At 33.7% G+C, this 14,453-nt stretch overlaps 1 protein-coding gene across 1 annotated transcript in view; it reads right to left on the reverse strand.

The window, feature by feature from the left end:
• Positions 1-2,758: 2,758 nt before the first annotated feature.
• LOC131064861 (uncharacterized) overlaps positions 2,759-14,453 on the reverse strand; it is a 61,404-nt gene continuing 49,709 nt past the window's right edge. Inside the window, exon 3 of the mRNA XM_057999162.1 lies at positions 2,759-3,205. Coding sequence (XP_057855145.1) covers positions 2,759-3,205 — 447 coding nt within the window. The remainder of the gene's footprint in view (positions 3,206-14,453) is intronic.

Below are 14,453 nucleotides of genomic sequence, written 5' to 3' on the forward strand. Positions count from 1 at the left end.
AGTTTTTAAAATTCTACAAGCAATGGTCTGGATTCTTTTTGGATGCCTCTGGGATTGCTAGTGGTTTGGGGATTTTATGGTCTCCTCATAGTATGGACATAAAGATTTTAGATTCAAATTAAAATTAGTTGATGTATTTGTTCAAGAACTTGTTAGTTGATTTAGAGTTTACCTTATTTAACATTTATGATCCTATTAAAACATGGGATAAGATGCATGTATGGAGAAGCATTGTGTCCAAGGTTAAGAATTGGGAAGTTATTTGATTGTACTTGGAAGAGACTTTTATACTATCATTGATTTAAAAGAAAAGAGCGGAGGGTTGAACAAAATCAATTAAATAATTTTGGACTTCAAAGAGTTCATCAGTGAGGCTCTAGTAATTGACTGTATACCAGAAATGGTGTGTATTCTTGAAAAAAATATAGGTTGGAGTTTACTAATATTTTGGAACAGTTAGATAGATTCCCTCTGGGTTATAGTTGGTAGAACAGTCTCTTCAATTGTGATTCCTTTATTCTTCCTATCTTTGTTTCAGAGCATTTCCGAATCCAATTAGAAGTTAAAATGAGAGACAATATCACCAAGGATTACTTCAAATTCAAAAACATGTCATGGTAGGACCATAATTTAGTCACAAACTTCGAAAAATCGTGGGAAGAAAGTACCTTCTATTGTGAAACAATTAGCTATTGTTTCACCAAATGTCTAAATAATATAAAAAATAAACTAAAATATTGGAACAAGAGAGCTTAAAAAAAAATTATTGAAAAAGAAAGGATTGAAACATAATTAGAAGAGTTGAATGAAAAAATCACCAAATTTGGTATGTTTATAGTTGACTATGTCAAAGAGAGAGTTGAAAGAGTGGCATGCTAAGATCTTGGTCAAAGAGGAGGTTGTTGCAGATTGTTGGAAGCATGAGCTTGTATGGTTGTCATTGATGTCAAACCTAGTTATCTAGATGGATGTTGGTCTAAATATAATTTTGGTTGTTGCGAAATTATGTTTTGTGTTACAGTTAATGTTTTTCGTGTTAGTTGTGTCCTTGTATTCAAAATGGTTTGAAAAGCTTTTGGTTCCTTCCGGATATGTTCCTTAGTGTGTTGTAGTTTAGTGTAACATATTCTTTTGGTCTAGATATGTGTTGGAAGATGTGTTGAGATGTTGTTTTGGATCTCGCCATGGTGTGTGGAGATCTACATTGAGTATTTTGCATCGAAAGAGGTTATGTGGTCAGTTGGTTGTTATTTCTACAAGTTACATTTTGTAACGGCTTTGGAGTATGTGTCGACATGTGTGCATTGTTGGATAAATCATGGAAGGATGTATTGTAATATGTTTTGGTTCCCTCTTTCTCCTGGAGTGGATCGATTTGAGTATTTTAGGTTTGGGTGGCTTATTTTGTGTAATATTGCTTATTTTGTGTAATATTTCTTATTTTGTTTTGGCCAACCCTTAATCAGGATTTCCATATTTTGACTCATATTTAAGATCTGTGGATGGATGAATTAGGAAGTGATGAGAAGTGAATTGTGTGATAAGTGTATTCAAATGATTTGCAAGCAACTTTGAGTTTGTGGTTGTACAAAAGTCAATTTGAGAAGAGCTTTGAAGGTGATATATTTTGCAAGATTGTGTGTTGTGACAATGAATATTATCAGAGATGTTTGTCAGGATGTTGGTCGCTTGATCCAGTTGTTCAAGGACCGAGGAGAATCCTTCTTGCTTTCAATTCAACTATTTCATTTGTTGTTGGTTGATAGTGAGTCCTTCAACAACAATTTGTATCTTGTCCTAAAGAAGTGATGTTTAGTTGAGCAAGTCCTCTTTGTATCTTGCCTAAGGTTATGTGTCTTAGTTTTGCAAGTCCATCAAGTGTTGGTTCTCCTTGGCAATAAGCCTAAAATGTTGTAAACATTATTATTCATATTGAGAGTTAGATTCTCACTATGGTTTTTCCCAGTTTGGGTTTTCCATGTAAATCTAGTGTTTTTGATTAAGGAAAACCAAGTTTTAAGGGACCTAAAACCCACTTACATATCGAAAAGAAAAGCAATAGAGAAACTAGAGAAGACATAACAAAGAGAGAAAGGCTGCAAAAGAACATCACAAAAGACAACAACCAGAGAAAAGAACAACAAAAGGCCAGTGAGAGACTGGCACACCTAAAACAAAATGAGAGCATTTAGGTGAAAATCTTTATGGTCTCTTCAGCATCCCTGACAAGCATCATCATCGAATTTGCTACCTCTTTTAGGTCTTTACTTTCCTGCACCTGTTGATTATCTTTGGTCTTCAGCTCCAGCTCTTTTGCATTAGTTCTATGTCTAGAAGAGTGTTGGACAGAACTAGAACCCGGCTCACCATTAACAATCATGGTGTCTTTATTCTGCTTATCCTTCTCTAGGCAAGCAACCAACACATTCATATTTTGAAAAGAAACCTTCAACACAGCCAAGCTATGCTCCATGAATTTCCTCAGAGCACTCTCAGTTTTTTGAATCTGCTTGTTTATCAGTTCACTATTAGACTCACCCTTTTATTTGAGAGTCCTCACCACATCCTCCAGGTGCTTCAAATCTCCCTTTATGATCTCACCTTTCGACCAGTCCAGAATTTCTTTGTCATCCTCTACTTCACTATTATCCTCTGCATTTTCCTCTTTTCCTTTATTATTGATATCCTTAACCAAATTATCAATTTTGAAATCCAGCTCTCTCTGTTTTTCCTAAATGTTGGTAATATTATCAACCACCTACTTTTGGAAATTAAACATTTCAAGAGAGTTGTTTCTAGTAGAATTCAGAATAGTATCTACATCCTCCATGTCTTGAGTAGAATCCTCAAACCTAGGATTGCCCTCCATATTATTCTGAACATCATCCCTATTGTCTAAATCATAGGGACTCTCCTTCGCCTCTGACTCATCAACATCCTCTTTTCTTTGCTCATTATCCTTGTCTCCTTCCTCACCCTCAACTTTCTTCTCATGCTCATTCTTTTTCTCTTCTTTCACCTCCTTCTCCTGCTCCTGCTCAGAATCAACCTTCTCTTCAACATCTTCTTCAGCTTTCTTACTAACCCTTGATTTCTTTTTAGGGGGAAGATTGGAAGAGTCCTCATCAGAGTCAGAACTGTCATAATCCTCAGAAATATGGGCATTCTCCACAAAGGGATCATCCTTATTAGCCTTAACTATATCCTTAAGATACCCATAAATTAACAAAATAAGACCTTGGTGAGCAATGGGGTAGGAATTAGGTTTCTTAGCATGGTCAACCAAACTATCATTAAGGGAAGAGGCCAGATAAAAGGGCAGAGATATCTTAGAGCCATGGCGAAAGTGATTAAGGATAACAAAGTGATAATTATAGACTTTCGAAAACCTACCATCAACAGTAAGATACTCCATTAACACTTTCAACATTTTCTGCCAAAAGGATTTTACCTGGTTAGGGAGATAATAGGAAGTATTGTCCTTTTTGGCAAGGCGAGCCCCTTTCTTCTTCGTTCTTGGGGAAATTTTTTATGGCTTCCACCAAGAACTTACGATCTCTATAAAACTTGATGTCGTTCTTCTGCAAACCAGTCACCTCAGCCACCAAATCTTCATCCACTCTCCAGGTCTAACCAAATAGAGTAACTCTGCTATTTTTCCAACCCTTGACAAAACCATGGGAAACAGACTTCTTGCTCCCATGCAATTTCTCCATATAATCAGTGAAGCCGTTTTTATGCAACCTTCTCCAAATTTTCCTTTCACCCTTCCAACTTTCATAGCTAAGTTCATGTGTTGATGTGTTATCATTAAGTTAGTTAACATTGTTTATTAATAATCTATTTTGAAGTTTCAAACTAATTCACCCCCCTCTCATTCATGTATGGTTTTCTTCAAAGGCATTTTGGAGGGACAAAGCACAAGAAAACTAGTTACGAAATGAGGATACAAACACCAAATTCTTTCATGTCTTAGCTAAATCTTGAAGGGATATGAATCGAATTGAGATGGTACAATTGTTTGATGGTTCTACTGCTAATGAGAGGGTGGCTATTGAAGCTAAGGCTATTTGCTAATTTAGTTCTCTATTAGCTACAAGCACACATACTTTCAGTGGATGGGATCAATCAATTTTGTCAAATATTTTAGATGCATTGAAATTGATGATAATCAAATGCTAAATAAGGATTTTTCTATGGAGGAGTTAAGGATCACCACATTTTAATTAAAATCAAAGAAGTCTCTCAAACTAGATGGATTTCCTCCAAACATTTTCCAAATTTGTTGGGGATTTGTTGGTTTGGATGTTTGGAAATTAGCTAAAGATTTCAAGAAGAGAAGAAGTTTTGTAAATTACATCAACAACACAACTATAGCATTAATTCAAAATAAGTATGATAGCAAACCTTTTATAGATTTCAATCTAATTTCTTTATGTAATACTATCTACAAAATTGTGGCTAAAGCCCTAGAAAATAGATTGAAAAATATTGGAGAATATCATTTCTGAGGAGCAAAATGGTTTTACACCTAGGAGATAAATCACATATAGCATCATCATTACCTAAAAGACTTTTTACATTATTGCATCAAAAAATTGAAAGGCGTGTTAATCAAACTGGACATTAGTAAAGATTATGATAGAGTCCATTGAGATTTCCTTTTGTCTATTATGAGAAATTTGTTTTAATGAAAGATGGTTAGAGATCATTCATGCTTGAATTTCTACCCTCAATATTTAGTACTTGTTAATGGATCTATCTATGATTTCTTTGAGGCCACAAATGGTCTAAGGCAAGGAGATTCATTATCTCCCTTCCTTTTTTTATTATGGTTGAAGCCATGGGACGTCATTTAAAAAAATTGAGAGAAACTAATATTTGGTATGGAATCAAATTTGTGGATGGGATTGATCATATCTCTCACATCCAATTTGCAAAAAATAATTTTATTCAGGGAGGCCACCATTAGGGAGCCTCGGGTAATCAACAAATCTATTGATTAATTCTCAACAAAGAGAAATTAGAAAAAATAAAGTAATACAAAAAAAGATTGCTAGGGTTCTTGGCTTTTAGGGTGGAAAGTTGCTTTCAAAGTACTTGGGAACTCCATTTTTGTAGGAACATGTAGAATCATGCCTTGGGATGAGGTGTTAAGCAATTGTAGAAATAAAATTGTTGCATAGAAAAAAAATGGCTATCTTTGGTTGGTAGGGTATTGATGATTAAGGTTGTTCTCTTGGTGGTTCCAATTATATGATGTCATCTTTTAAGATGACAAACAAAGTGATTTCAAATTTAGCAGGATATCTTAAGAAGTTCCTTTGGGAAGGCTCAAAGGACAAAAAATGAATACCTCTATTGAGTTGGGATATGACATGTCACCCTAAGGATTGTGGGTGAGTGAGGCTTGGGAAAATAGAGATGCAAAATTTAGCTTTGGGGGCTAAGCTCTCATGGAAGATGTTCAAGTTTCTAGGTAGGTTGTTGGAAACTTGAGTTGTTGTCTTGTGTTGTCATTGATGTCAACCTATCTTGAATTGTCATATATGTTGAAGTAAGGATGATGTAGTGGAAGTTCCAATATGTAGGAAAAAGTACTTATGTGTTCTAGTATGAGTGTAATGCTCCGCTAGGGAACCCCAAAGAAATAACACTAGTAAACCAAAACACATAGCATTTTTTGTTGTTTAGGAAGACATAATACGTCAACCATCTCTTAACGCAATACAACACTAAGTAAGTTTATTACATTACATAGATGAATCATACAATATTTAGCAGAAGACTTAATCACATCCTATAACAATCCTCTAAGGGCTCCCTAATGTCTCTACTAAACAACATTTACAAACATGTATTAAACACCACTAAGTTACTCACATGAGGACAACTTAATCCATTACATTATTCCAAGTCACATAAACATTCCTAATAGGATACATCGACTTAATCAAATAAACTCCTAATCATTAATCATATTACTCATCATATAAAGGCATATGCTAAGTTCATTTTAAAGCACTAAATGAAAGATTCCTATGATAACCTTCATTAAGAATAAGAACATACATATAATCCACATGAGTACATTCACTTACAAGTTATCTATTAATACAAATACATCTATCATAATAGTACTTTTACAATCCTTTCCACTAGGAGTATCCAATTACAAATATCATTTCAATTACAACTACAGATGTACAAATACATATTCTCTTGCATCACTTATGAAAGATACATATCCAATACAATTACGATGGTAGAACAACCTACATCTAAATCTGAAAACATTGGAATACAAGATAAGATCCATCTAGTTGCAAATGAACAAGAACTTCAAAACCCCAATAGATGGTAAACACTACCACCCAACCATGTGGAACCTAGAGGTTCACCCCCCATGCTGGAGATAGACACAAGGCCCCAAACAACAAGAAATAAGGCTATGGATAAAAGAACCAAACATACACCACAACCAAGACACACAAGAAACCATTGTTCAAGATCAAAAAATAAAGGAGAACTACCAAAAAGACTACCAAAGAACTCCTAGAGGCTTCCACATAAAAGTTGGCACAATAAGATACTAGGATACATAAGGAGAGAGTGTCATCACATAGTCTCAACATGAGTTATCCTGATAGCCTGACCCTCTCCTAACTCTAGACCTCGACCCCCATGGAGAACTCATGTGGTACCATACAATTATTTCCTAATGACAAGGTATTGTACGATCATGCCAATTCTAAATGTGTATGCAGACGAACAGGCCTTCCCAACCTCATCCTCTATCTATACGAGCACACAAGGTCATGAGCGTGGAACCAAAATAATATATTATTAGTGTGTAAACTAGAGTAAACCCAACCCAAAGTTTTATTTATGTTATCTTATAAATCAACTCTCATATGAGTTATCCTGGCTGCCAGTTTGGGACCCGACCCCCATAGAGAGCCACTCCCCCTAAATGCACCTAGATAACCTATCCTTTATGGCTCAAAATAAGCATCATGAAAAATATGATATATAGATAGGAACATCAAGATCCATATACATAAATAGATTGCACAATATGAAATTAGGACTTCAAAACAAAGACCAATCACAAGGTCAAGTCCTAAAACTAAATCATAACCTCAAAAATCATTGTTCCTTTTCACAAACATAATCAAGAAAGGGAATATTAACACCAATCCAGCCAAAATTAAGTCCAATCAGACATAGAAAGCCAAAATTGACAGGGTACACAGTCACTCTAAGCCTCTAGAACTGACCGAGAATCAAAATTAGGTCAAAATTATAAACTGGGACACACCCAAAATAACTTGTGTAGTTGTTCACTATTCTTGCATAGTTGAGCTCAAATGGTGCACAATTGAGCCCATAAGTTGTGCATTTGAGAACTATTACTACACATGTGAGCTCTATAACTACACAGTTGCTTAAAAATGCATAAAAAATGAAGAAAAATAAAGCATAAGGATTCCAAACTGAAGTTCGACAAAAAAACCATTTGAACAAGGCCTAATTACACCCCAAAAACTAATAAAAAACTAGACATAAGGATTCATGCAAGGTTTCTAATCAAGCATAAACCAAAATTAATCAACTGAAACAATCAATTCCCACACTCGATTTAAGCATATAGCACTATTTTTAAAACATGAATAAAGAATTAATTTCAAACAATAAATACAATCAAAACAACATTCTCAATTCCCCCCTAATAATCAATTTCAATTAAAATTGCAATTAAAACATAAATCAAATATGGGAGATAGAAACCTATTTGAAAAACTATGAAGAAAGATAGAAAAGAAAGAGAGAGAATTTGTAGACAAATCTTTGATTTCGAATACTCTTCTAATCAACAACACAATTTTAACAATCAATCCCAAAGCAATCCAATGCAATCACCAAGCAAAAATAAAAAAAAGAAATCCTCTAATCAATGCAAAAAAACTACAAACCCTTCTCTCCAAAATTCACAATCCAAAATTCTCCTTCAAATACTCCAGAATTCGCAATCATAATTCTTCTCCCAAAACTTTGTGAAAAGAAAACATAAAATAAAACTCCTATAAAGAAAATATATACAAAACTCAACTACAACCTCAATAAAGCTTCATAAAAACATTCACAAAAGAAAAGCAAAACCCTAATTCCAAAATCATTAAAATTAAACAATAATTAAATAATAAAACAATTAAAAATCCTCATAAAATAATTAAACAATAATATTTAAATATTAAAACACCAATTAAAAACTCCCTTAAAAGTAGTTAACTCCCACTCAACAACATGCAAGAATAAATAATTCTTTCCAACTAAAAATATAATTATCCACCAAAAAGAACAACTAGTTCCACCAAAATAAATCAATTCCACAATAAGACATAATTTCCACTCAAGATAACTCCCACACTAAAAATATTCACATGCATAATAATAAATCGTTTAATAAACAATATCAAATTTAATGCATGAATATATTTATTAAATTGAAAACACAATTAAAGCAATAGTAAGCAATGATTAATTATTAGTTAATTTATAACAGTCAAGTGACAATTAATACTAATACTTAAGATAACATAAAATTTTACACACTCAAGTAAATCATAAAATGATACCAATATCAAAACAAGACTTACCATTGACAACAAGTTGATAAGATATTGTCTATATGACAAATTTGACAGGATAAAAATAAGACTAGATAATTATTCCTAGGTTAGGACAATGGCTAGGGCTATACATTTTGGGCCTTGTACTACCTCTTGTACCACCATTGAGATTTAATGACATGCTCAGACGTGTGGGACTAAGTGGAGTTAATGTCTGGTACCTGCAACCTGCACAAAATATTTTGCATGCAAACATATATATATATATATATATATATATATATATATATATACATGTGTGTGTGTATATGTATATGTGTATATATGTATATATATATACATATATACATACATACATACATATATATACATATATATATATGTATATATATACATACATACATATATATATACATATATATATATATATATATATATATACACATAAATATACATGTATATATCTATATATATATATATACACACACACACATATATGTATGTATATATATACATATATATATATGTACATATACACACACACATATATACATATATATATGTATGTACACACGCACACACACACATATCACGATATATATGTATATATATGTATATGTATGTATGTGTTTGTGTGTATATGTATGTGTATATATATATATATGTATATATACATATATGTATATATATATATATATACATATATGTATATATATATATATACATATATGTATATATATATATATATATACATACATATATGTATATATATATATACATACATATATGTACACATGCACACACACACATATCACGATATATATGTATATGTATGTATGTGTGTGTGTGTGTGTGTGTGTGTGTGTGTGTGTGTGTGTGTGTGTGTGTGTGTGTGTGTGTGTGTATATATATATATATATATAGAGAGAGAGAGAGAGAGAGAGAGAGAGAGAATGAAGTCGTGACATCGTATGGAACTCACGAATGAGTAGTACGAAATCATTCCCTTCACCTTAAACCCCAAGCAAACAATATAATAAAGATCTATTCTACACATAAAAAAGCATTTACAATCAACGTTCACATATTGCTAAAAATAGCAACTCCTAAAAATCAAAAGTTTGTAGAAACACAAAATTAGGCCAATTGGAGACATGGTGAAATTTGCTAAAAATGGACTTACTAAAAATAGACATTGGTAAAAATAGTAAGTTCATAAAAAGCCCAAATTTCATTGGTAAACTCTTTGAAAGATTTCCTTTTCTACGCCTAATCATAGATTAACATCTCATAAAACATCATAATAAGTCACCAATATATAATCCAAATCATAACTATACCATCACTAACATCAATACGTCCACCTCATATAAAGTATAATAGTAAACATGTCTTCAAACATATAAGTTGTTTTCAAGCTTAAAATCATTAGGGAAAATCAAAGCTAATTAGATTAAACAAAAAATCACAGATTCTTTAACTAATCTAGCAAATCCTAAACATAAACCAATGAAATAGATGCAAAATTGAATGAATTAAACAATATAAAACTCCCTATTCTGCATCATGTCTTCCATTGTTCTTCTCCAAAATTGTGTTGTGTGGCTCTCATATATTGCACTAGGATCCCTGCATAGGTTAGACACAATAATTTCGAAGATTGTGATTGATTGAAATGGAGAAATGATGTTGCTTTTATAGATTTTTTGGGTTAGATTGGATGAGAAATGGAACTGAAATGTTGATTGACAATTGAACTGATTTGATTGATCAGTTAACTCCTTTTGATTGATCTGTTAAGTGGATTGATTAAAGAGATGACTCAATTGATTGGATTGATAACTAGATAGACTAGCTAGTCAACTAGATAGATTGGCTAGTTAACTAAAATGACTAGGGAGAGGACTGAATTTATTGATTAGTTAGAAAAAGGTGATTGGGAGTTAAAAGTGGAGATTGGAGAGTTAACTGATTTGATCAATTAGTCATGATTTTAACATGTGTTGTAGGGCTTTTGAATTGAAATTCAATTTCATTCTTATCTAGATTTGAATTTTGATTTTCGAATGACGAAATTGAAATACACATTAACTTGAAATGGACATTAACTTGAAATGCAATGAAATTGAAATTGGTGAAATGCGAATTTGGAAGAAATGAAATTAATTGAAATCCGAATTTGGGGATTTGGAGGATAAATTAATTAATTAAATAATTTACATAAAATTATTCAATCATTAGAAATGGAAATATTTAAATAATAAAGACTATTTAATTAAGGAATTAAATCACAATTGATTAACTAATTAATATTTGAAAAAGGGTTAAATGATGAATTAATAAAAGGATGGAAATTGAATAATTAGTGATGTAGAAGGTGATGATTTGAATTAGTTCAGAAGAAATAAGATTAATTAGCTTAATTAAATAATTAAAGAATTATTTAACTAATAGGACGGTTAATTAGTGCATGATCGATGAGATATTTTTAGGTGTCTACATTTTCCCCTCTTTGATGCAATATCGAAACGACGTTGCTTCAAACAAAACAAAAATTTCTACCCCAGTATTGCCCCAGTGACATGTAGGGTGTAAATATTCCCCCTCAGAAAATTTTGTTGAAAAATTATGAAATTGAGACCAATTTAATGATACACTGTTGAGTAATAGCACTCAGTTTCATGTGATTTCGAGTCCGTTTGACTGGCCTACAAGTGCATTAAGTTCAGGGGGACCACGACCATTGCAGAGAGAAAACCCCTAATTTTGAGCTATAAATATAAATTTCACCCCTTCAATTGCTCATTTGCTTTCTTTTGAGTTCATAGATTTCTTGGTGAGTTTAGAGCATTCTTGTGCATATTTGATCATTATGGCAGGTTATAGAGCACGACAACACTTATCTGAGCAAGTGCGCTCATTCCAAAGACACTCACACAAGAGGCATGGTACATCTTCCAAAATTTTGTCCATTTTTGTTAGTTTTTTTTCCAAATTTTTCCAGAGCTCACTTTTTTAATTGTTGCACATCTGTATATTGATTTTTGCGCAATCATTTTAAGTGCTGCATATTCACCTTAAATGTTGTGCAATAGCATAAGTGTTTCACATAAGTATTTAGCATTGCATAGTTAACTGTTAAATTCACATGCTTAATAAATGTTGTGCAATAGATATAAATGTTGTGTATTTGATTTAATTACATTGCATAAGTATTAAATGCATCGCATTAGTATTAAACTTTGTGCATTCGTTGAAAAAAATTGATTCTCTATCATGCATGTTACGAATTTGGTTTGTGAGTTGATATATCTAACATTTGCATACTTTTTGCTTGCAGGAAAACCTTGATGTTTTGATTTGCAGACAAAGTAGACCCAATGGTCTCGATCTTTGAGATCAATTAGATACTGAGGATGTTGCTTTGCTCAAGTAGCTTGGATTATACCATGTGTTACATTTACCAAAGATTACGACCAACAAGGCCTTGATTATTGCATTAGTCGAGTGCTAGCATTCAGAGAAATGCTATTTTCATTTTCCTACTGGCGAGGCATCAATTACTCTTGAGGATGTCTTGCGGATATCACATTCTGATACATGTTGAGAGGGTAGTGTATGATCCTCGAGCAAGTGTAACAACTTTGTGCAAGCTCTTTGAGTGTGAGGAGGATGATCTCCATATGAGAAATGATTATGATATCTCTTGGGCACAACTAAGAGGCTAATTATGATGATTGGACCATAGTTTTGTACTACTTGGTAGGAGGTCTGCTTATTCCCGACAGGAGAGGTCATGGGTTCCTATTTGGATGGGATAGGGTCATACATGATATGATTGTTCATAGACGCGTATTCGCATGGGGTCCTTGTCTTCTTGTCATGTTGTATTATCAGATGCATGGTATAGTGTTTTTGAGATACCGATCGATCGACTGTGATGTCTCTTTACTCTAGGTCTGGGCATGGGAGCACATTGGCATCTCCAGGCTAGTTATACATGTTGATCTTCAGGCCGAGGAGTCATATGCTTATAGGTATACACCTGAGATCAAGCATAGAGGTTCGAGTAATACTTTATACTAGATGCACCAGATTGATATTTCATAGCATTTCATCTAGAGACCTTATTTGGATTGCCCTGGTTGGGCTGATGATGCACAACATTTACCCTATTGTAGGCAGTAGAGATATCCCATAGGTAGGATCGTTGATACACAATGGACCATTGAGTTGCACCTACTAGGATGGGTGCTCAGATAGTTTGGGGAGGTATCAGATGTACCTTCAGTTACAACTTACTTCGCTCGAGTTACTCAGGAGTTCTCTAATTGGACAGTATGAATTCAGCCACATGTTACCTTTGTTGAGTTCGATTCTTTGCATGTAGTCCAGTGGGGTTGGTGAGATGGGGTAGCTGATCCTAGTACTACTCCACAGTTCAGTGCATGGTGGGCCAAACATAGGCCTACTCCATTGATAGATCCTACTGTTCCAATCACTTCACCACAGATTCAGTAGTGGAGGGGTGAGAAAGGAGGGAGAGGGAGGAGAGGGAGAGGAGTTGCACCAGCCATTGCTGTAGCACAAGATGAGGAGGGGGGGAGGAGATGGGAGAGGAGGAGAATGTAGACATTGGTGGAGACACCGAGTCTAGTAGCAGTGAGGATGATTCTTCACCAAGATCATTGAACAACGATGATGGTGAGGTGAGCTCAGAGGACACAGACATGTCGGAGCTCAAGGATATGCTTGGTGCACAGGTAGGTGGAGAGGGTGAAGTACAAGGGGATGATGACAACAATGACAATCCATAGGTCCTTAGAGCTAGGATATAGAGCCTAGAGGATGCTCTAGCTAGGGAGAGACAACATAGACAAGCTGATCAGGCTGTAATTCTACAGGAGCAACAAGCATGGATACTAGAGAGAGATCATCTCTAGAGGGAGTGAGATGACATCCTTCAGAGGACACAGTTATGTATAGATTCCTATCAGAGATATTTTGTTGGTATCGATGCACGTCTGATGGTGGATAGGTTATTTCATGTCAATTATGGGACAACATATTGGCATCATCATTATGAGGTTTTTGTTCTAGAGGGTCAGAGGGTTCCTAGTTATCGGGCTTCTCAATCAAAGAGAAGATCACAGTCGTAGAGTTGGGGCATAAGCAGTGGGGGAGTTATGGGTCCACCTCAGGCACCATCAGGACATCCTGGGGCAGGATCGACAGGTTCCAACAAGTAGGATCCACCTACTAATAGAGGCAGTGTCAGTTGACACTTTTTGTTATATGAGCCTTCGGGCAATTGTTGTATATTCTGACACAACCTTTTTGATATATATATATATATATATATATATATATATATATATATATATATATATGTAGTTTTTTGGCAGTGGTCTATATGCATGTGTTATATTGATGTGATTCATGATTTTATATGATGCAGTTCTATGTGGTTTTATGATGCATCTATGTGCTTTATGATTATTGATGATGCAACTATCATATGATACTTATTATGATTTCAACCTAAATGAATGTAATTTAAATAAATGCACTTTAAATGATTTAATGTAATAAATCTCTGTGATAATCAAACTAAATGAATGCAATTTTAAATGAGCCAATGATAATTGATATATGAATCTAAAAAACATAAATGATAATGAATCTAAATGATATGAATGCCATCACCTAAATGAATATGTATATGAACTATAGTAATGCATTTAAATAATAAGTGAATAAATCTTTTTGTTTGAAAATGTGCCAGAATATTGGTTTGCCTCTTGACTCAAGTAACCAAGA

This window comes from Cryptomeria japonica, chromosome 5 (genome assembly GCF_030272615.1).
Source record: "Cryptomeria japonica chromosome 5, Sugi_1.0, whole genome shotgun sequence".
Classification (NCBI taxonomy): domain Eukaryota; kingdom Viridiplantae; phylum Streptophyta; class Pinopsida; order Cupressales; family Cupressaceae; genus Cryptomeria; species Cryptomeria japonica.